The sequence below is a fragment of the Mytilus californianus genome, unplaced genomic scaffold (assembly GCF_021869535.1).
Source record: "Mytilus californianus isolate M0D057914Y unplaced genomic scaffold, xbMytCali1.0.p SCAF_18, whole genome shotgun sequence".
In the NCBI taxonomy this organism is placed as follows: domain Eukaryota; kingdom Metazoa; phylum Mollusca; class Bivalvia; order Mytilida; family Mytilidae; genus Mytilus; species Mytilus californianus.
The window spans coordinates 4,782,188-4,805,556 of NW_026262666.1; the positions used below are offsets into that span (position 1 = coordinate 4,782,188).

Here is a 23,369-nt window from a genome sequence, read left to right on the forward strand (position 1 = left end):
AAAGTGCAAATATGGTCAGTTTTGGTTGATGCTTTAAAATAATTTTGTTATACGAGTCAGTCTGAGGTATCAAAACTACTGAAATTTTCTTGCGAGACAATATTTTGAATAAAAGAGGACATGCTGGCTATCTAGATTGATCAGGACAAATTTTGTTGTCATTGTATTGCACTGTTGCTGTCATTTGTGTTATACAATCCATCCTGACATCAAGATATTGCTGATTTACTATGTGGCTTTATAGATATACATAATAAAGTGCAAATATGGTCAGGTTTTGTTGATGCGTTTAAATAATTTTGTTATACTAGTCAGCCTTAGGTATCAAAATTACTGAAATTTTGTTGCGAGACAATATTTTGAATAAAAAGAGGACATGCTGGCAATCTAAATTGATGGGGATATTTTTTGTTGTCATTGTGTTACAATGTTGCTGTCATTTGTATTATACAATCCATTCTGACATCAAAATATTGCTGATTTACTATGCGGCTATATAGATTTACATAATAAAGTGCAAATATGGTCAGTTTTGGTTGATGCTTTAAAATAATTTTGTTATACGAGTCAGTCTGAGGTATCAAAACTACTGAAATTTTCTTGCGAGACAATATTTTGAATAAAAGAGGACATGCTGGCTATCTAGATTGATCAGGACAAATTTTGTTGTCATTGTATTGCACTGTTGCTGTCATTTGTGTTATACAATCCATCCTGACATCAAGATATTGCTGATTTACTATGTGGCTTTATAGATATACATAATAAAGTGCAAATATGGTCAGTTTTTGTTGATACGTTAAAAAAATTTGGTTATACGAGTCAACCTGAGGTATCAAAACTACTGAAATTTTGTTGCGAGACAATATTTTTAATAAAAAGAGGACATGCTGGCAATCAATATTGATGGGGACCAATTTTTGTTGTCATTGTACATGTTGTTTTGCAATGTTGCTGTCATTTGTATTAAACAATCCATCCTGACATCAAAATATTGCTGATTTACTATGCGGCTATATAGATATACATAATAAAGTGCAAATATGGTCAGTTTTTGTTGATGCGTTTAAATAATTTTGTTATACTAGTCAGCCTTAGGTATCAAAATTACTGAAATTTTGTTGCGAGACAATATTTTGAATAAAAGGAGGACAAAAATATTTCCAAATTTTTTAACCCTATATAAATTAACAGATTGACACACTCCCCATTTCCATTCTCAATTTTGTAATTATAAGTGCAAATATGGTCAGTTTTGGTTGATGCTTAAAATAATGTTGTTGTACATGTTGTACATGTACCAGTCATCCTGAAGTATTCATTTTTGGCATTGTTTGTCGATTTTATCTGAAAACCAAGTTTATAAGATTTACGCTACATGTTAAAACCGATAATAATAGCATTGTAACCAATATCGTTTTTAATTTATAGATAGGCAGATCGCGGATAAATTTGCGTTACAAGCAAAGTTGTATGCGTACTTTATTTACAAATACATGTATATATATTTAATCTGTATTGTTTATATAACCATCATAGGCATGACCACGGAGATTTTAATTTTATACATTAATTTACAATATTGTGATCAAAATTCGTTTTTTAAATCAAATAAATAATTTTGTAGTCGCACGCTTTCTTTGAAATTTAATTGCATTATGGGTAATTTCGGATCGTGTAGATAGAATGGGGAATGGTGTATGGTGTAATGTGTAAGGTGTATGGTGCAAAGGTGTAACGTGTATGGTGTAATGGCACAAGGTGTATGGTGTAATGGTGTATGGTGAATGGTGTAATGGTGTATGGTGTGAGTGGGAAGTTTACTCCATCCAAGGACTGTAACATATCGCTTTGTCAACAGTTTATTTTGATGTATCGGCGGAACATCATCATTACTTTCTAGAACAAAGTGAGAGATATGTTTTAGTCAGATTAATTGCAGTAGTCATATTTTCTTAGAGTACATAACGTAAGGGTTTCAAGGGAATTGGTATTTCCCAGAGTCTTTCTCTTTTTGTATTGTTTACAAATACGACATGATGTATCCACATGAACTGGTCGGATGTGTATTATATAACCCTCAGCTGTCATTTAGCATTAATTTTTTTGGAAACTACATTGTATATACACAACGACAAGCTGAAAGAAAAACCGACTCAAAACTACCACTTGCTTACATATTCACGGTTTGAGGTTGGCACAGGAAGAATGTTACGGGTTAAATCATGTTTATGAACGCTTAATGAACTACAATTGCTCTTATTTGCATTAGAAAATGTTTGTTATATCCCTGAAATTGTGTGAACAAACACTACATCAATCTTTTGACAATAAATCCAACACATTTGTTAAATTACTAACAACGAAAGTCCTTTAAATCTTTTTAAAATAAACATTGGGAAACTAATAATTAGAAAACTTCGTTGTAGTTTAGTCTCGTTAGCAGCAGACACCAACATATTGTAATTAATTGCTTTCCTTTATTGGGAAACACCTGAAATGTTTATCGATGTGACATTGTTTTCCAAATAATGTTCGTTAGTCATTAGGATGAAGGATATCTTTTCCTGGTAGCCTTAAAGTATGCATACAACTAGTTCGTTCTTACTGAGAATTTTATATCAAAATCTTCTTTTCCCATTCTTTCTCTATTGAGAATTTGCCTTTTTTTTCATAGCCATAAGTGTCTTCATAACATATCTATGCATAACTTATCTAGACATTGAACGATTAAGAGATGGTTATACGGTGTCATGACTTGTGTATAACTCGAATGTTGTATACTTCCTCTTACAGATAATACCTCTTTTTTCCGACTATATCTAAATTAATGCATGAATTGCAATATGTAAAATATATTACCTAACCGTCTAAATGAAAACATGAATATCGCGTTACCTTAAGCGAAGTAACTTAACATAAAAGAATAGGCTTACAACTGTTTGATGAAAAGAATTTTCTAAATGATCTTCTTTTGAAAATAAATTCACCTGTATTGATATAATATAAACGGTTTTGAAGATGACGTTTCAAAAATATATATCTACTTATATTTTTTGTTAGTTCGGAGTACTTCCGTATTCTTATGGAAATCATCTTGTAAAATGTCCAGACAATATTTTCTCAACACGGTGAGTAATTTTGGATCAAATGATAATAATTGGTTAATCCAACAGGCTTTTTAAAGAACTGATTACATACTTGATTTTTATTACTTATTTGTGTCTTTTTGCAGATTTTATTGGTCTGTTTACTGTGTATAACTTGTGAATCAACAGTGAAAGATATTTCGTGTACTATTGATAAAGTTGACAAATGTACAAAGTATGGTAATGCAAAGTGTGATACAAACAATTGTCGGTGTATGGATAATTACTATGATGATGGAGCAACCTGTCAGAAAAGTAAGTTTTGTATAAGGATTGTACACGATACATATTTCTCCTACATGATATCTTGTATTTTTACTGTTAACTCGATATATAAAAGAATACTTTCATTATATTGGAGTTAAGTCCTTTTCGACTGTCCAATCTTTAAACTCTAATATCAATTCTTAAAATCTTATTTTTAGAAAATAGTCATGGTGTGGCCTGCGGCGTTGTTGACGAATGTCTAGGTCCAATGACGTGTATAAATGAAACTTGTCAATGTGGTACAAATAGGTACTGGACAGGATCAAAGTGTGCTACAAGTAAGTTAAATCACGTCATTTAATTGTGTATCATATAACTGGGACTTATAATTTAATTAAAGACAATAGAGCTTGTGACGACTGATTTGTCAATTTTGAACGTTAGAGAACAATGATTCGTATACTTAAACTGAGAAGCTTAGGTACACTGTACATGTGAACATAACACATGATCAGAATATGATTCAATTTATTACTTTATTTAAAATGAAGCCTAAATTAACTTCCGAATTATAATTTGAATCTTAGAACGTCGTTGTGATCATTAAAAACGAAAGGTTATTTATTATCCATTGAAATAAGAAATTAAAAAAAATCAGAGGATGACGTTTAAACGTGACGATAATGGTTTAGTAACCCTTTGTTCAATTTAGTTACCAGGTTGCTGATTATAATATATCCCTACTCAGACTATACGGGATATTATTAACCAATTACTTAAACTACATTAAAAATTGTCCATCTTATACAATTCCATATAAATGAGAACTAGCCAGCAACACAGGTTTTATAAAGAAAAACCGATAATATAGAAACACTGAACTACAACAAAAGCAAACGCCAACCTACATAGAAACGGGCTGTAGATAACAGTGCAATACAGTACACACAAATTCAGAAACACTCAGCACAGAAAAATACACAAATTAAAAATATAATAAAACATTAAAACATGTAAACCGCTGAATAACAACGGACAGCTCACAGGAAATTTCCAACAACACACCAGGACACCACACACGAAATATAAACTCGGCGTCACATAAATGGATCAACATCACAAAAAGATTTCTTTGTGATGTTTATATTATAACAGGTTAATTTTTAGAAATAAAATAGATTTGTATTATGAATAGATACACGAATATAAGATAAGGATTGAGTTTGTACGTGTGTTGTTTTAAGTATTTTTTAACCATGACAAGAATATCAAAATGAAATTGTGTTTGTTATAATGTTATGATTTGTATATTCTAACCATGTCGGTTTTTCTTTTTACTCAAAACTGTGTATAAACAAAAACAATATATGCATATATTTGCAGTTAACTGTTTCTGTTCCGTTGTTTTCCTCTTACAGTAGAAGTGTAAAGAGGTTGATTTAGAGGGTTTTTCAGGGGGCCCGGCCCTCCCCTTTCGTGGGAAAAATTTTGTTGATTATATAGGGAATCACTGAACCATGACCCCTCTTAGGCAGTCAGTGGGCCCCCACTTATGAACATTTTTGGATCCTGGACTGGTGTTTCCCTTGATTTTAGTTTTTATCCCGGATTAAGTTTGTCTTGATTGATTTTATAACTTTTGAACAGTGGTTTACTACCATTGCCTTTATATATAAATACAGAAACACGTCGTATATCAATGCGAGTTCACATTCGGCAAAACAGTCATATTTCGGGAATAGTTCACGTTCTAAAATAAGTAAATAATGATGTGTTTATTACGCAAAATATTGGATTCCGACAAATTTGAAGTAAAAGTTGATTTTTGTTAATACTTTATAATACTTTTTTTCTTTTAGTATATACAATTATGGACTATAGAAAAGATGAATGTCTTGAATTTTACCGTATTTATTTTTCTGAGGACGTAGTCCGAAGGGAAATTAGTGGGTAGGGTTGACAATTAAGGATATGCACAATTTAAAAAGGGCAAAATCTTTTTTAATAATAACGAACTAACATTAGAAAGGTCTTTTGCTAACCATTGAACATACGTGTTAAGGACGCCGTTGCACATTTTCTACTGTAGATATAGAGTGTCAACAAAGCAGATAGATATTTTGTGTCTTAAAATGCCATTTGTACAATCAAGAAACTCCTCAAGTAAATATTAAAAATAACTAGAAAGTTTTTTTTTAAAAGCTATCCTCAGCCAGATGGATTTCTTATAAGATGGTCTTTCCACGGAAAAGTGGAAAACCCTAATTATAAACTTTTGTTTTTGTTCTAATCATTACATTGTTTATCTTCCGCCTATTCCTTTTTCTTGCGCAGTATTATTGTTTCACATGATGTTGCTGTGAAATTTAGTATGTCATATCGAACAGTTTATACGCTTTGGAATTGACCCTGTATAACTTAACACTACTTCTTATAGTCGTTATCTCCCCAACTCTGTTTTTCTTGTGGCATTCGCAAGTGCAGAGGAAACCGACAAATTTATGCATTTCATTTAAGTGAAATGCATTTGTAACTGGTAAACATTAAGTGATAGAGACATAGGGTCTTTGGATTTGTGTCATTGGTAACAAAACAAAAGTTCAAAGTCAAAGGTCAAGGTCATACTCTAAACTTTGATTTGGTCTCATTCACTTGTTTTCGAAAAACGTATTAGATATTGATAACATTTTATTTATTAAATTGTTTGTCTTAACATACATTTTAGATGAAAGGGTACGTTGACATTAAATGGCCGTTTTCTTTACTCATATTTATTATAATTACTTATAAATGACATAGCTCATTAACCATATATAAAAGAGACCTAGAGGGTCTTTGACTTTAGGGGAATGGTTTATGACCTTGAAATTTGGGTCAAGGTCAAAGATAATTGTGACGTTCATTATTTATCTTTGATTAAAATTCTCATGTATACATGGTAACGACATAAGACTTTTTGCATTAGGTTGCAAGTCATATAATCTTGAAAAAGTCAACCGGATGTGACCATGTGTTAACCGGAAGAAGCTATGTTATTGTACTTATTCAATCTTAAAGTATATAGAACCATATATGTGATGAATCAGTGTAAACTATCAAATAATACTGGAAGTGATATTTTCCAAACCGTTATTAACGGTGTCATTATGTCAAAATAAAAAGATGTTTTTTACATTGTAATCGATAATATTTCATGATGATTTGTAATAAAACATTGCTCAATTTCTTATTACATTTGATTAAATTGAAAATTGTATCGATTACAGCTGATAAACAAAACTGATATTATGATGTTATACTCAGGGATGCTGTGATATCGACTAAGTGGTTGTTAAAACTAAAACAAAATATCAAAATTATAATTTGGTATGTCACCTCTATATAAGACTCGTTAATTAAACTAAAATCAAAACAGTTGGAAAAATAAAGAGCAGTAAACACTGAAAATTCTGAAACATTGTCCCAAATTTGGTAATGGTAATTCATGTATGCATAAAGAATACTCTTAGTGTTTCAATTGATTTTAAATTTTATCAACACAATATTTGCCCAAAAGGAATCTTTCAAATATTGCTTGTACCATCGGGATCGAAACGTCAAACAGCAGCAGCATCGACTACGTGTTTGTACAAATTCATCAAAAGTACTAGACCGACAATTTGGAACGCCGGACTCGCGTTTGATATACATCAATCAACACTGTTAGATTGCCAAATCTAATATATAGCTGAAGAGCAGTAAAAGCCGAAAATTCTAAAACGTTGAATCGAATACGACACACAAAATACCATATGACACTAAGCTTAACCATAACATGCCTCATGTATATCCTGAGCTGGTTGCACAGATGTGTTTTTCCATGTTTGTACCGTCAAGTTTTGTAGTTATTGATACATACAGTGTTTTGTTTTCAGATAAAAGGAGAAATGCTTTACCATGCCCAGTACGGAATATTTGTCATAATCCTGAACCTTCTTGTGATTGTAGTATACGACAGTACTGTAGTGGTTCATACTGTTACCAACGTAAGTTGTATTTCTATTGATCCAATTCTTAATCAATTTATCCTTACCTGACCTGTCTGATTATTTTTATCTAATCAACGTGTGGTTCGTTCGATCTCAGTTCCTCATTGGTCAAATTTCGATTATGACGTCAAATAGTCTTGCATTCTTCTGAAATTTCCATTGTGATGCGTTTTACATTAAAAAAAAATCAGCTGTCTCGAGTTGATAAATATCGATGCATTGGTAGAATCCTTATTTATCAATACAAACATTTGTTTCGATGCTTTATATATTATATATAAAGGGTTTTGGTTTAAAATCTTCTAATTTATGTATGCGTCTTTGTATTTTAGAATTATGAGTTAGCGGGACCAATTTGAAAATACGTGTTTATATATATTTAATTTATTAATTGATACAATATAACAAAAACATGCACTAAACAAGTTCTGTCCATCTTTGATCTCTTTGACTTTTTTGAAGGAAAGAGTCGTGGTCAGACATGTAGTTCTGGAATAGAGTGTTTGGATCCATTTTCTTGTACAGGTGGGATTTGTCAATGCGCTTCGATTCAGTATTGGACAGGATCAACTTGTGTTGCAAGTAAGTTAAATTTCTGATTGCCGATTGCTCATTTGAAATGTATGTAAATAACCTGCTGTTTTAAATTAAATGAAAGTGACTTTATACATTCAATTTAATTAAAAAAAGGGAAAACTATTATAAATGGAGTTTACAGTTGGAAGACACCGGTATATCTGTATTTTACTTCTATTATAAATTCTTGTTATATTATTATAAGAAAAATATGTGTATCAGTTTGTTTTCCTTATAGACGATGTAACAGTCTGATGACTTTTCGATACAAACGAGGGTTCCTAGTTCTATAACACATTACGGTAAAAACCAAAATTGCAATTAAAGGCGATGCATTAACAATATTGTATTTACAGAAAAGAATATTGATGTAAACTGTTATGCTGATAAAGAATGTCTAAGTACAATGACATGTATAGGTGGGACCTGTCAATGTGCAAAGAATCAGTATTGGACAGGTTATACTTGTTCTGCAGGTAACGTTCAGTCATATTTTTATTCTAAGTTAAATATAAAGTTGACATGCAGAACTAATGATATCACTACCATAATACTACAGTTCCTGATGATCTCTAGATTTCGTATTATTGATTGTGTTGTTAAATTATATCTGATTCATTTCCATATACCTGCAACTTCTATTTGTTCATATATCAATAACATATGCGGGGATAATGCCATTTAGTTACACAAAACGATGAAAGTAACCCAATAAGTTGTATAATTTTGTTGTTGCCGTCTGTTTACTTTAATTGCTTTTAATATAAGCTATTCACAAACACACATTGGTTAGTCAATCACTTTAATTAAGTGTACTGTTATTTATCTATATTGTGTTAATATTATCGATGTTCACAATTAATAGTTCAGGTTTGCTTTGATTGATATTATATAGTGCAGACCTACTGAAAATAAAATGAGTAATACATATTGTCCATTGATTACATGTGATTTCTGACATTTGTATTTATCAAAATCATACATAGACAGTCAAATTTCAAACAAAAAATGTATCACTTTGACTTCCCACACTCTTGGTCTGAAATTATTTGTCCGTCTTATTCTCATATGATACAATTATTTTCAACCAACAGCAATATGCATTCTTATTAATATCTGCCAATCTTAATTGTTTCCACTTAGATAAAAACAAAATGCGAAGAGAATCTTTTTCCTGCCTGTTTTCCAGAAAATGCAAAATAGCCAATTTGTTCAACTTTTTTAATATTATATATATCTATACAGAAATAGAATTATATACTGCAGGCATATAGTGTAGATATGTCATATGACGGCGTACATATGTTGCATAGATATAATAGTCATTGGGTGATTTGTCTTATAGTTTATGGAATAACTAGATTTTTACCAATGCTTTAGTCTTAGAGAACATAATGTATCTATAAGCTGTAATAAGTTGCTATTTGCTATGCATAAGCTCTACATAACGGCGAGTACTCGTTATTCGGTAGTGTGTATATTTTTACCTTTATGCTATTTGTGTCTTTTATGCGTAGTGCCGATCTGGTGAGTCACACTGAGTTTTACAGTACTCGGGTGCACTGTTGTCTTAAGTTCAGGGATTTTGAGCGCTTACACATATGTTTTATCCTACCTTATTCCCCCTGTCCCTGTCTCTAGCCTGCAATTCAGTAGTCCTCGTTGGTAGTTATATCTGTTTGGCTTATTTGTTGTCAGACAATTGGTTTCATGGTTAAATTGTTTTTTTTTTCCATTTTGTTATATCGGTGCATCGCATATACTGTCTATACGGTATGGGTTTTGTGCAAATATTTAAGATAATATCTCAAATTAACATTATTTGAATTATGTTGGATATCTGTCTCAATCATGTTTCATTTCCGCAATTTATATTTACCATAAAAAGATATTTAACCTAAACTAATACCTTAATTAAACACATCGTGTGTCAAAATAAATTCAAATTAAGGCTTAGTAGCATACAATGTATGTTAAAATTTGACAAATCTGTAGAGGAAGGTATCATGTAAGTTCTTCTTGTTTTGCATTAAATTGCCTTTGTCACAAGCTTTAAAGCAAATAAGAAGAACTCTATTCAAAACTATTAATACTAATGTATGACTGACTAAAGTCTTATGGCCACCTTAGGATTGTTACTTGAGAGTTCTACAATTTTGTTTTTATCATCGATTCGGCCTTTTGTATCGATGAATTTATTGATTGATTGATGCTTAGCCATAACTTTTGGCTATATCGAGACAGTCAGCAGAAGCCCGAGTGCCCGAAGAAAACCATCGTCATTCGGAAGAAAACCTACAATTTTGGTCAATTAAGATTGCAGTCGATCACACCCACTACGTGCGGTTAAAACTTACAATCTCAGTGATGACTACAAGGGATACAGAAGTTGAAATACTTTGACCTTTCGGTCAGCGAGGCCCCCTCTTTTTGCATTGAGAAATGATAATGGTTATATTAGATTAATTGATTCAGTTTTAAGAACAAAACATTCATTTGAAGAGAACTTTTAATTTGATATTGATGTTTAGAAAAAAGTGTGAATGAAACATGTACTGCTAATAACGAATGTGCCACTACACTGAATTGTTCAAGTGGGCGTTGTCAATGTTCTACAAATCAGTATTGGACAGGATCAGATTGTTCGGAACGTGAGTTTTATTTATATTTATAGGTTATTACAATAAAATGCATTGCATACGTTTTTCTTATAAAGTTCTGAATTTCAATCATTAATTTTCCAAACAACACATACAAACAAAAAGACACACATACAGGTCACCGTACGGTGTTAACCCAACACTAGGCCAGCTTGTATATATTCATTTTAAAATTGCCTAAATTAAAAATGGCTAATGTTCAGATGTCTTTTAAAAAAATCTTCCAACACCATATTTTGAAATAGCGAAAACATGTTTTTTTTTCTTTTACATTAAAACTAAAGTCTATGACTAACAAGATCCTTCACTTGAAATATACTCATAACTTTTTGTCATAGGATACAACGATATTTATAATAAATCTCAACCCTTTCCGTTTCAATTCTGATCAGAATAATAACAAAAAGTACCACACAATGACAAACGTAATCGATTAATGTAAGGTACCTAACTCTATGTTTTTTTTTTCTACAGAAAAGAGTGTTTCTGTAAATTGTAATGCAGATAATGAATGTCTAAGACCAATGACCTGTGAAGGCAGAACATGTGAATGTGCTATAAATCAGCGTTGGACAGGGTTGACCTGTGCTGCACGTAAGTAGTATCTTCATGTACCAATTATGATAAAAAAAAATTGATCCACATTTAATACTAATCCAACAATTCTATCATATTGATTACCTTATGGTAATTTTTGTATATTGTTATCAAATATTTAAAAAACAATAGAGAATGGAAACGGGGAATGTGTCAAAGAGTCAACGACCAAGTGCACAAGACCACCAATGGGTCTTGAACGCAGAAAATCCCACACCCAGACATACCAAAGTAGGGCATCAGCTGACTCCTAAACAAATATGTATACTAGTTCAGCAAAAAGGACGCTACAGTAAACATATAAATGAACAAAAATTTATAAAACAAACAAGACTTACAAAGATAAGAAGTTCCTGATTTGGGACAGGTGCAAACATGCAATGGGTTAAATATTTTTTATAAGATCTCTACCCTCCCTTATATCTTTAGCCAATATGAAATAAACAAACACACAGCAATAGGCACAGTAAAACCTGATTTAACAATTTAAGAACTGTTTGCAGTTACTGACACAACACCTCCTGTCATCAATCAAACTGATTGAAAGACTATATCTTCACCATATGAGGTGTTTCATACATCCAATCGCAGGATTACATGGAAAGTTATCATTTTGGTTTTGTTTTAGACTAATAACTAAATGTACTTATGGTACACTTCTTTCTTTATACTCTATTTGTCCTCAGTGTCCGGTGTTCCAACAAGCGTCACTCTTAGTGCGAAAAGCAGAAGTATTCGGATATCATGGAGTAAGCCGGTCGAATCAAAAAGTACCATACTAGGATACCGTTTAAGAGTCCTAGTAAATAATGATTGTGTAGCAGAAGTACTCCTTGTTTGCAGTACTGGCTGTACCAATGTGGTACGTATTTTGTTGGTAAATAATTCGTTGTAAGCCAATCAAATTAAGACAAAGACATGCTTATAACCAACAAATACGGTTCAATCATTAAACAATCATTTAAACATAAAATTTGCGTTCAAATGAAACATTGGAAATGTCATTAAATTTACCGGTTTGTTTTAAGGTAAAAAAATATCCAAATGCTAAGATTTTCTACCGTCAGGATATGAAAGCCTTAGGCGTATTTGGTACAGCTTTCCTTTATTTTTTTACCCCCAATGATTTTGAACTTCGTATCAATTAAGTACTTCAATTGTTTGATTCGAGCCCAACTAATAAGTCCTGTGTAAAAGAAAAGCGCGTCGAGTCAGAGATCTGCCATCTCTGATTAGTCTAACAAATTTGAAAATAACAGGAAGCACAAAATAGAAGTGGTATGTCAAACGAATACTGTTATTCCTCATCCTTTTAATTGTGTTTTGGTGGGGCTGTCATGTAGCGTTTACTATCATCTGATGATTGATTTGTTAATTTCATCGTCATATATTGTCATTTTAAAATATTCAAAGTCATATTTTTCTGAATCACTTTTCCTTTTGCTGACTCTTATTATGATTATATCATGTCTACATATTGACTTTTGTGAACTGTGTACATGTATCTTCGTGAATAGTATGCGTTAAACTTTAATTTTCACTTAAATAAAAAAACAACAAGAAATTGCTCAACAAAGTTCGTTCGTAGTTGACTTGGAAGGTGTAAACGTGAAATGAATTATCCTCTAAAAAACCTACTTAACTAAAAGTACAAATCAAAAACTTAGTGAACAAAATCAACTTGTAATTTTTTCCTACATTACGAGAGTATGTTAAGCAGGTTTAATCAAAGTATCAAAAAGCGCTCTGAAAGACCAAAAATCTTAAATGTAGTACATGATTGATAACAATGCTGGTAGAAAACTAGTCCACTTGAATATCACATCCTACAGTATTGGCTTTCTAATTGTTGGGTTTGAGCCTTTTTGATAAAATGAAATAAACTTTTGAAATTGTGTCCTAACTACAGAAGATTGAAGTAAAACACTGTATCAGTATTCTTCTCTGAATGAATCAACTTTTCTTATACACTTTGAAAGCAAAATATTTTATAACCGTTCAGAAATATTTTGAAAACTCCGAGTAAAGAACCATTGTAATTTTGAGTGTATACATGTCGTCATTGAGGGTGTTTTGTGAATCAAATAAAACATTTAATGTTGGTATCCTATGAATCTATACCGAATGTCTAAAGCCTATATTCTCGTTATGTTCTGATCTGGTAATAGTTACAGATCTACAAGACATTTCTGCTTTAATTTCAGCTGATACAGCATGTGTGCTCTGCAGACAAAAGACAGATTCGAGAAAATAGAAGAAATATCGAACTGATGGAACCAATATCGTATGAAATAAACCAGTTACTACCTTATACAGATTATAACGTGTGGATAAATGCGATAAATGACGCTGGTAATGGCAACAAGAGTGAAACATTAGTAACAACTGATTCCGAAGGTATACATTTTGGTTAAAGTGACTGCAATTATTGCATGTAAGAACTTGCTGAACCTAAATAGAATAAACTTAACAGATGAGTTTCGACTTTTGTCATTCATGATGGATTGCGTTACTTATAAATGTATTATATAACAGAATACGAAGGTATGAGGCCTTTCTTGTGTGAACTTGGGGACTGTAGTAAACGTATATTAACTTTCATCCGTTTTGCATGGGTTAATACAAGATATGACTTATTAACATACATAAAAAATCAACATAAGTAACATAGCGGGAACAACTAGTATAGCAGGAACTGTTGACTCTTCAGGAGCACATCCATTCCAGACAGGTGTCAATATGTGACGATCGTGTTTCTCTATCTATTTGCTGTTTTTTTTTCTTCGGAAAAGGGTTTGGTTGTCTTTCTTAGAGTAATTGTTTTGAATACCACCTTGATAGTTTTCTCACCTAATTTTTGTATTAAAATACAAATTGTATCAGTGTGTTGTTCTTTCTGATTTAATCGCAGATGTAGAAACCCTTGTCAACGTATATTTGATCCGCCTTACGATGTTCCACTAGAAGCTTTGTTTAAACACAATGCCGTAATATATGTTTCTGTTAGAAAAAATATTATATACCATTTATTCCGTTAGGAACATAAATGTAATATTCATTCAAGTGGACATAATATCTTTTTCCTTTTGAAACTTATATTATGAATGCACATCCTTTTCGTGACACCCTTTTATCATTTGTTTGTGATAATATACGCACAAATAAATTGCTGTGTTCCAATTTCCAAACTGCAACCAGTATTTCTTATTCTAATATGACGTTCTTCTTTCGCTTTAGAAACAAAGCCATGTTCAAATTGCAATATAAAATGGGCTGCACGTATTTGACGTCACAATTAAAATTGCAATTTTCAATAATGCTGGAGATCAACATGTTGCTTGCTAGAAAAATAAATAAAATCATTCTAAAAGTAAGTGTACATGTATCTGTTATTTTTTCATTGTGAAACGGTTGATTTTTCTATATGGTTTTGGCTTCACGAAAATCAAAATGATTGCCTTTCGAACGTGTATGATAGGTTGTTTCAAAGTACAAAAGTTCTTAATTTTCATATTAGAATCGAGATTATGCTATTATGTCATGACTTATGCCCATTCTAACATGGTTAAGCATTATATTTGTCAACATTTTACACCTCGCTTAAGCTAGGTATACAGATAATGACAAATATAATGCCCACCCATGTTAAAATGAGCATATACATTGTAGCATGGTATCGAAGAATTATTTCTTATCAACTCCCTATTGGTTGTTAGTTTAGGAACATATATGTCAAAGATAACTATCGACGGACATGTTCCAAATATCCTTGTCAAAATCCCAACCGATTCTGTTTGATAATAATATCACCGAATTTGTCCTACGCATTACAATCACGGATGGTGACACATCTGCATACTTTTTAATGACATATGAAAACAGGTCGTTATTTTAGTGGAGAGGGGTCGCGTATGTTTTGCGGTGTTTTATAGACTGTTTGACTTTTCGTATTTTTTTTTGTTCCTTGTAGTAAAAGTGCGATGATAAAATGAATTACTAAACCCTTATCTGTGAATCATTATTGGTACACAACATATTACGTAATACAGTATATCGTAAGTGAACCAGTACTTTTTTTAATAACAAGTTGATTATAAAGTTTTGCAACTTCTCGATCGAAAACTACTGCCTTCAATTCGATACTAATTTAATTACCTTCAATAATTTAAGTTGTCCAGAATAAATTTTTTTAACTTTGCATGCCATGTTGAAATTCATCATTTTGCCTATATGTTTAATAATTTATGATTTCTTCTTTATTTTTCTTGGAAGTTCCTCAAAAGCCTTCTGAGGTAGCTGCGTTAGTTGAGAGTTTTAGTGAAATAAAATTAACATGGAACCTGCCAGGACCAACACCAGGGATTACTACATATTATATCAAAATGTATGAAGTGGTTCTAAATGCTCTACCAGCATTTATTAAAGGAGTTAACGTAATTGGTAGGTATATTTTGTTTCCATATATGCTTGATACTCATTTCTTTGTACATGTTACAGGTTCTGAAATTGACTTAATCTTGCAATCAAGAAATAATTGGGAACTTCATAACTGCACAATCAGGACCTAAACCAACTAAATGTAACTATGTCTTAGAGATAATTTTTTTTTCTTGATCCTAATAATAAAATGTGACTTTTGCCCAGATTTTGACTTCCAAAATGACAAGACTTATCCTTCACATTGATCTTTATAAGCGTCTGTGTAAAATAAAACGTTGAGTAACAGAAGTATATCGCATAAGTGAAAAGTATACCAAAATTCCGAAATCCAATGCATATTTAAAACGAGAAAGTCCATAAATAACTGTTAAATAAACTGAACAAGTGAAAAACAATTGCCATATTCCTGATATGGTATAGTCATTATCCGATGAAAATGGTGAGTTAAACGTGGTTTATTAGCTAACTAAACCTCCCATTTGTATTTACAGTTGTTTATAATTCCGGTATATTTTTTGTAAGCAACCCAAACAGACATATATGATAGTTTAACGAAACAATAACAGGGATCCAGCAGTCAAAACTGTGAAAATGTGTAGTAAATAGTAATCTGTCAAAAAAAAAATATTCATAGTTAAATTTGGTTCCTGATGACGATTAATCCAGAAAAGCGCTTCTGACGCAATTATTAAATGGTTTTGTTTTCATTTTTGATAAACAAGTTTATTGTTAAACTGGTTTAATCTTTTAATCTGCGGGTTTAAAAGGTGAGACGCCTAGATATAAAAGAACGTGGTATAACCTTATAAACTTTGTTTTTTGTGTTATTTTAAGGTTTTAATAAGCAGGTCGCGCAGTTGTCTGGACTAGAGGCATATTGGAATTATACGTTTACAGTAGTTGCTACGACAGATAAAGGCAGCAGTGAACAGTCTGATATGTCATCTGTAGTAACAACATATCAAGATGGTAAATATACAGTTTAATTCAAAATTCATTTAAAAAAAAATATTTTTGAAATCGATCATTAATTATGAAAAGTTTAACTGAGGTTTTGAGCTGCCATGTCAGTTACTGGTGTAGTCCTTTTTAAATTTATCTTTCCTTGTCATTTTCCTTAATTTCTTTTGTTATCTATTCTTACATCGAACTCGGACTAGTTTTACTGTGCGCATTGACGTGTGTTTGTTTATTCTATATTGGCTAGAGGTATGAGGGTATGATTGAGATCTCCCAAACATATTCAACACCGCTGCATTTATTGCGCCTGTAACAAGTCAGGAGCCTCTGGCCTTTGTTAGTCTGTATGTTTTTATTTTAGTTCATTTATATGTTTTGGAGTTTAGTGTGATGTCCATTTTCTATGAACAAGTACATATTTTTGTTTCGGGGACAACTGAAGACCACCTCCGGGTGCGAGATTTCCCCGCTGTATTGAAGACCCATTGGTTGTCTTAGATTGTTTTATGCTCTTTGGTCGGGTTGTTGTCTCTTCGACACATTCTCCATTTCCGTTTTCAATTCTATACTACGAAACTATCGCCAACGTCTCGCAATTAAACCTTATTATTAACAAATACTCTTGTATGCCTCGTTTATCCTGTAAAATCTAAAGTACCAGGTATATTAAGGAATCAAAATGATGATCATCAAACAACCAGGATACATTTATGAAAACATAACACGCTTTCACTAATTGTGTGTACTCGTAACTTCAGTGTTTTTGTTTGTTGTTTGTTGTTTTTGTTCTTTGTGCCGAGATGATGATTTAAGCCCTTTTCAACTGATGTGTTTTCTTTGCTGTAAGAGGGGAAATTCATGTGCTATTGATGTATTTCAAAACAGTCTTAGTTGGTCTCCTTTTCTCTCCTGTTTGATTTTACTGGTTGTTTTTAATATTTCAGCATATTAAAAATAAATATTTGTGTTTTGCCTCTACATTGTACATTGTTTAAATGCTTTACTAACTAGTATTGTAAATGTGAATACGATTTTTGTCTGACGCTTAATACTAAGTTTTGAAATTAATGACATATGATACTTGATTTTGATACTCTAATTATTTATTATAATAGAAGTTAATCTGCTTTCACAGCTCCCGGCAAAGTAACTAATTTTGTAATAAAAAGACCATCGGCGATCTTAACGACAATGGAAGTTTCCTGGGGTATGCCTTTATTAAGAGAAAGAAACGGTATCATTAGGGAGTATAAGATTAACCATAACATCAGTGGGGTAAGCGGTATATATTCTTAACATCTTTTACTTATTTTGTTAATATTCTAAACATTGAAATGTGTGAAAAATAATGTTTACATTTCTGAACCATCATAACGTATTTCACATACACATATATGTTTCTCATATACATAAATCATACACATAGGCATATGATCAACTTTGCCAAAATGTATGCAACCTTGTGTTAAGTTCAATTGAATGTATACAATGAACTTTACCACAGAATATATCACCTGAACATTAGCTACTGTATACATAGTAGTACGGACAATTCAGACAAAACCTTTATTGAGTAGTTTGGCATCAAACATCACAGAAGAGACATTTATTGTCAAAATACACATCTGGTCCAGAAATATTGGTACCGTTTATGTTATAACTAAAGGGTAAGTCTCATTTATCGATTAAGACATGGGATGTTTAAATGTTTCATTTCTCATTTCCTAATTTCTGTTACAAGACAAATGAAAGAAAACAAATTAAAATTAAGGTAATAGCATGCAAAATAAGTATGGTCGGATGTACCGGCATGGTAAGTGTAATTTACCATAAACCTGATAATTGTAGCAAATAAGCACATAAGTTTTATTTGTAATAAAAATACACGTCAGTTTGACACAAGTAAATGCACATGTACATGTATCATAACGATACTTCATTGAACTTTATTTTGCTAAATACACCTGTCCATTTATATGTAGACAACAACGACCGAAACAATAGCTGCAGAATCTGAAATTTTCCAAAAATTGTATTACATCACACCAGATAGACATTATCAGATTGAGGTGAGTTTTATTGAGCAATGTGCCAATAGTCAGACGACATGACTTATGCAATTTAAATTCTAGTCAAAGAACATGAAATATTCAACAAATCAATACAGAAATATAAGATGAATGTGTCGGAGAACACAAATGTTCCCGCTCAAGATTTGCAATGTTCCAAGTTTAAAAGAGTCTTAATTCTAGGACGGTAATGACTCACTGTCTAAATTCGAATTCTGTGTGTGAGTTTCAATAAATAATCGATAAACCAAACTTAAATTAGAATGCAGAAACTGAAAAATTTCCAATTTTCTAATCTATAGAGGGGCTTATCTCTAGAACGGTTAGTGACCTTCTGCCAAAATTAAAACTCTTGTCTGTATATTGTGGTTCTTATCATTGTATATGAATTTCATAAACTATCGATGAGAAAAACTAAAGTTAGAGTGTGGCAACGAATAAAAAAGCAATGTTTCAAGTTATACAGGGACATAAATTATAATACTGTCTGCTAGTGTTGGTTCTAAGCATTGTGTGTGAGTTGCATAAAATTTGTATAAAGAATGCTACAGTTCGAGTGCGGAAAAAAATCATATTGCGCGGCCGAAAAGACTAAAAGACGGAAGGAAGGACGAACGGTCAAGGGAAACACTTAACGCCTCTTTTGCCAGCGGCGCAGTCATTATAAAGTCAGCAGTTCGTGTATATATACAAAAAAAATATGTAAAAGATAATAAACATGGTAAACAAAACAGAGAGAAAGCTTTTCAACAAATACACGTTGCACAAATTTGATATTGAATTAAAAAAGTCTCAAAAAAAATCTGACTTTAAACCATCATTTCCATTGCTGCTACATATGAAAAGCCGACAAATAGTATGAAAATTTTATTCTTAAAAGCATGAAGTTTTTTTTTAACCTTTAATATCTTTTCAGGGTTTCGATTGTCCAAAGTACTAAAACTAATTTTTTAAGAACATTTTTGTGTAAAAGCTTTTTTGCATACTTTTACAGATATATGCTATGAATTCACTCAACCAAGCTGGAGAAAAACTGCTGAAAATATATTACGCTTCATCAAAAATTGAATGTAAGCTTGTCGTCATTTGCAAATACCAGTGAATTGATTTCAAATTTCAATAGATGAGAAGTAAAGCAATATATATTATGCGTAAAAAAAAAGGAAATTGATTAGCAAAATCCTTTGTTAAAAAAATGTGGTCTCTGTCGCTCCCAGTACAGTGAAATCAAAGAACATGCATTCATATCTAACAAAACGGGACAACTGGTGTAATTGTACTCTATTAAACTTGAATATAATCTGCTCCTCTTGCAATATACATTTTATAGAAAGCACAGAGTAAGGTTGAATTTCAACATATACAATGTGTTAAAACCTTTACTGCAGCATGCTCATTCTTACATGCTATTTATCATCATTTGATTTGTGTTAGGTTCGTATTTTGATGAAACAATATTACTATATTAATCAGTCTTGGCTATTTTGTGCATTTACCTTACTTTTGTTTTTGATGCGAGGCATGCTATCAATTATAGATTTTTTTTTATTATTTATCAACTGTGTAAATTTTTTTTTTCAATTTTTACTATGAATATATGTAGGTTTCATTACCTCATTTTTATCACTTCTTATATTGCTTGAAGCACCATCTGGTCTGAATAAACATAATGATCCTCGATTCGGAAAAATTCAACACATTGTTCATGAACTGGGATATGATTCAAAATGGAAACATCTATTCAGATTGTTATAAATTTATGCATACATATAATTTTCAAAATAATACTTTCAACATAAAGATGAGAATCTGTATATTTTTAGCACAACCACAAGCGTCACCTAAAGGATATACAATAGAAACAGTGGTAGGAGCTGCAGTTAGTTGTGTCATAGTCGGTGGTATCATCATTGGCCTTGTATTTTGCTTAATCTGGAGGCGCAGACGAAATATAAATTCCAAACAATCAAGTGAGTTTCAGTAGTTGCTGAGGTATTGTAATATTATATACTTGTATACCTTGGTAAGGTTACACATTTGTAACAACCTTCTGTAGAGAATGTTTATCAAATCAATTTGTATTAGGTTTTCGTTTTGACAAAATGTGTATGCTAGGTTCAGTTTTGTAGGTACATTTACAGTTTTAAATAAAAAAAAAGAATGAAGTAAGAAATACGAATTGATGCACAAAATAAATTCGATATAAATGTGGAAACGCATGAACGACAAAAGAAAAAAAAGTCAGAATGTTTTTGCATAGCAATAAACAGTTTAAAAAAGATTACATGTGACGTCATAAAATGTTAATTTTTATTCATGAAGCGGCCAGATCTTTAGAGGAGCCATACCCTTTCACCTCGTTGTTAGCTTTTAATGCATACGTTCCTTATTATTCGCGGTATTTTACTATAAGTTACATATAAAATTCGAGTTTCGTTCCGGTTTAGCGGTTCCCCTAGCCGTTTCTGCATCATTGATTAATTTTATTGTCATAGAAAATAAGAATTAACATATTTATCATTAATACTTGTCGAAATATTCCTCCGTCGATATGCTTGCCTAATAAATTTTGGAAATATCCAAATTCGTTGGCAATATGTTTTAACCAATTTGAATAGAAATTTTGATAAGACTTTCTCACCATTGTTTATTTCAAAGTATTTTTTATCTCAGTAAAGAAATCATAGTTTAAACCTATGCCTATACTTAATTAACAATTTTTTTTTTTTTTACTTTACAATTTTTCTAACGATGTCATATGGTACGGTACTGATTATTCTTAACTGAGTTGATGTAATTGTTTTTACAGAATCAAAGTCTACCCAAGAAGAGTCAAAGATGTATGTAGAATTTATAGTCATACTTTGTACCTTTTGCAAAATTTAACAGACTCATACAAGTGAGAGGTTTAGCTCGTTATAAAACCAGATTTAATCCACTGTTTTCTACATAAGGAAATGTCTATACCAAGTCAGGAATATGACATTTGTTTCTTTCGTTTAATGTGTCTGGTGTTTTGATTTTGCCATTTGATTAGGGACATTCTTTTTTGAGTTTTCCTTGGAGTTCGGTATTTTTGTCATTTTACTTTTTATCAATATACAAAAATGAACTAATAGTGACCGATTCCTGTTTAATTTCTGTGTCATTTGGTCTCTTGTGAAGAGTTGTCTCAATCATAGAATTAACATCTTAAAGAGGAACAACTACTATCAGTATGTTTTACGATTGTGTTTAATAAAGACGAACAGATACCTAGAGGAAACTCATAAATTATTGTTATTATCAGGCAGTCAATTTGTCATATAAAAACAGACAATAAACAGTTCACGAAACACTACAAAAAACCGAAACATTCGGCAATACGAACACAAAAAACCTAAATCCAAACTAAGGTTCTCCTGATAACAAACTTGTTTTTTTTCTGAAATAGTCAAATAATTAAATTATGATGGCCTCTTCCGCCTTTACACCAACAACAATATATCGTACTTTTCTTCGACATAAAGTGCATTAGTGGCGCTCGATATAGACATATGACAGTTCTAATAATTTTAAAAGTCAAAGTGCATAAAAGTAAAAAATTTCAAAACAGAACATTTCAAATAGCTGACACCATCAACGCCTGGGATAAGCAATTCTTAGTTTTTGTCCGAATGACTAACGATTTGTGACCGAAATAGGGTCACAGGAACGAAGTTTTATTTAGTGAGAAATATATACGGGTATGAATTAAAAAGAAAAAACAAATACATTGCTCAGCCAACACATTTTTTAAAATATTACTTACATTGCAGTGGAGGTCAATACGAGGAAATGGGAATAAACAATGTATCAGCTAACATAGAACTTAGAACAGCAGATGATAAAAACGTGTATGACCAGATTGATAGAACACCTACAGCAGATAAACAATATGAAAACATGATGTGTAAATGATATTTTGATGTTTCTATTTTGTTAACGTATGAGTTACTTTTAATGTACAAAACACGTGTTCATTGACTAACCTTTTTAAAATCTTAGTAGACGAAGAAACGGGCAAAAATACTACGGCACACTAAACATCTGTTAGTAAAATAACAACAGCATGGCAATTTTTGAATTTTATTTCAAAATGAGTTTTATCTATCAGCTCATTGACACAATTTTGTCATGTGACCGTGACGTCATCAACGTTTTTCATGAATAACTCCAGCTTGAAACGGAATTTAGAATTAAATTATAAGGAATTACTATAAAAAACAATTTCTGTCTATTTGAAATAACATACAAAATGTGGTGCTACCTTTAAAATAACCCGGTACGCGGGTCATTCAGTATGCACCACATTTTTAATGTTATTTCTTCATAGACACACAAAATATTACAGTCATTCCGTAGATACATTGCAACATTTAATATATTTATTTTTGTTTGTGTTTTAATTTTATTTGATAGATCTAGATTTTCAAAGAAATCATAGTTACTAAATGTGTATCACTCATGTCACCAGACTGAGTGTAGGTTTCTTGTGCACATATATTCACGACTAATTTACAATAGTTTGGTTACTTGAACGTTAGTTTTCCGTAAAATATTTAAGTGGACTTTTTGTATCTTCTGCTTTTTAACTTTTGTTTCTCGCTCGTTAAACTTGTTATGTTTCTTTTCTGTCATAATAATAAACAAACACACTCTGTA

At 31.6% G+C, this 23,369-nt stretch overlaps 2 protein-coding genes and 1 long non-coding RNA gene across 3 annotated transcripts; all 3 read left to right on the forward strand.

Moving 5' to 3' along the window:
- Positions 1–3,075: 3,075 nt before the first annotated feature.
- On the forward strand, positions 3,076–8,215 carry LOC127726787 (prion-like-(Q/N-rich) domain-bearing protein 25). The gene is made up of 6 exons (XM_052234242.1): positions 3,076–3,131; positions 3,236–3,404; positions 3,575–3,694; positions 7,271–7,381; positions 7,847–7,966; positions 8,166–8,215. Exons 1-6 carry the CDS (start codon positions 3,105–3,107, stop codon positions 8,213–8,215), a joined length of 597 nt encoding a protein of 198 aa, XP_052090202.1. The 5' UTR covers positions 3,076–3,104.
- A 107-nt stretch (positions 8,216–8,322) lies between these two features.
- LOC127726593 (uncharacterized) lies at positions 8,323–10,611 on the forward strand. Its single transcript, XR_007993600.1, has 2 exons — positions 8,323–8,436; positions 10,492–10,611. It is a non-coding gene; the product is annotated as an uncharacterized LOC127726593 (long non-coding RNA).
- A 416-nt stretch (positions 10,612–11,027) lies between these two features.
- On the forward strand, positions 11,028–23,369 carry LOC127726590 (phosphatidylinositol phosphatase PTPRQ-like). Its single transcript, XM_052234009.1, has 11 exons — positions 11,028–11,214; positions 11,904–12,079; positions 13,422–13,614; positions 15,490–15,657; positions 16,492–16,626; positions 17,753–17,892; positions 18,600–18,686; positions 19,681–19,756; positions 20,510–20,656; positions 21,496–21,526; positions 22,484–23,369. Exons 1-11 carry the CDS (start codon positions 11,076–11,078, stop codon positions 22,623–22,625), a joined length of 1,434 nt encoding a protein of 477 aa, XP_052089969.1. The 5' UTR covers positions 11,028–11,075; the 3' UTR covers positions 22,626–23,369.

What these genes read in the sequence shown, in the direction of transcription:
- LOC127726787 (XM_052234242.1), top strand. Translation starts at nt 3,105, where the DNA reads ATGTCCAGACAATATTTTCTCAACACG. An exon ending in GACAATATTTTCTCAACACG is followed by an intron (nt 3,132 to 3,235) that starts GTGAGTAATTTT and finishes GTCTTTTTGCAG; the next exon opens with ATTTTATTGGTCTGTTTACT. An exon ending in TGGTTCATACTGTTACCAAC is followed by an intron (nt 7,382 to 7,846) that starts GTAAGTTGTATT and finishes ACTTTTTTGAAG; the next exon opens with GAAAGAGTCGTGGTCAGACA.
- LOC127726590 (XM_052234009.1), top strand. Translation starts at nt 11,076, where the DNA reads ATGTTTTTTTTTTCTACAGAAAAGAGTGTTTCTGTAAATTGTAATGCA. An exon ending in AGGGTTGACCTGTGCTGCAC is followed by an intron (nt 11,215 to 11,903) that starts GTAAGTAGTATC and finishes ATTTGTCCTCAG; the next exon opens with TGTCCGGTGTTCCAACAAGC. An exon ending in AGTAACAACTGATTCCGAAG is followed by an intron (nt 13,615 to 15,489) that starts GTATACATTTTG and finishes TTTTCTTGGAAG; the next exon opens with TTCCTCAAAAGCCTTCTGAG.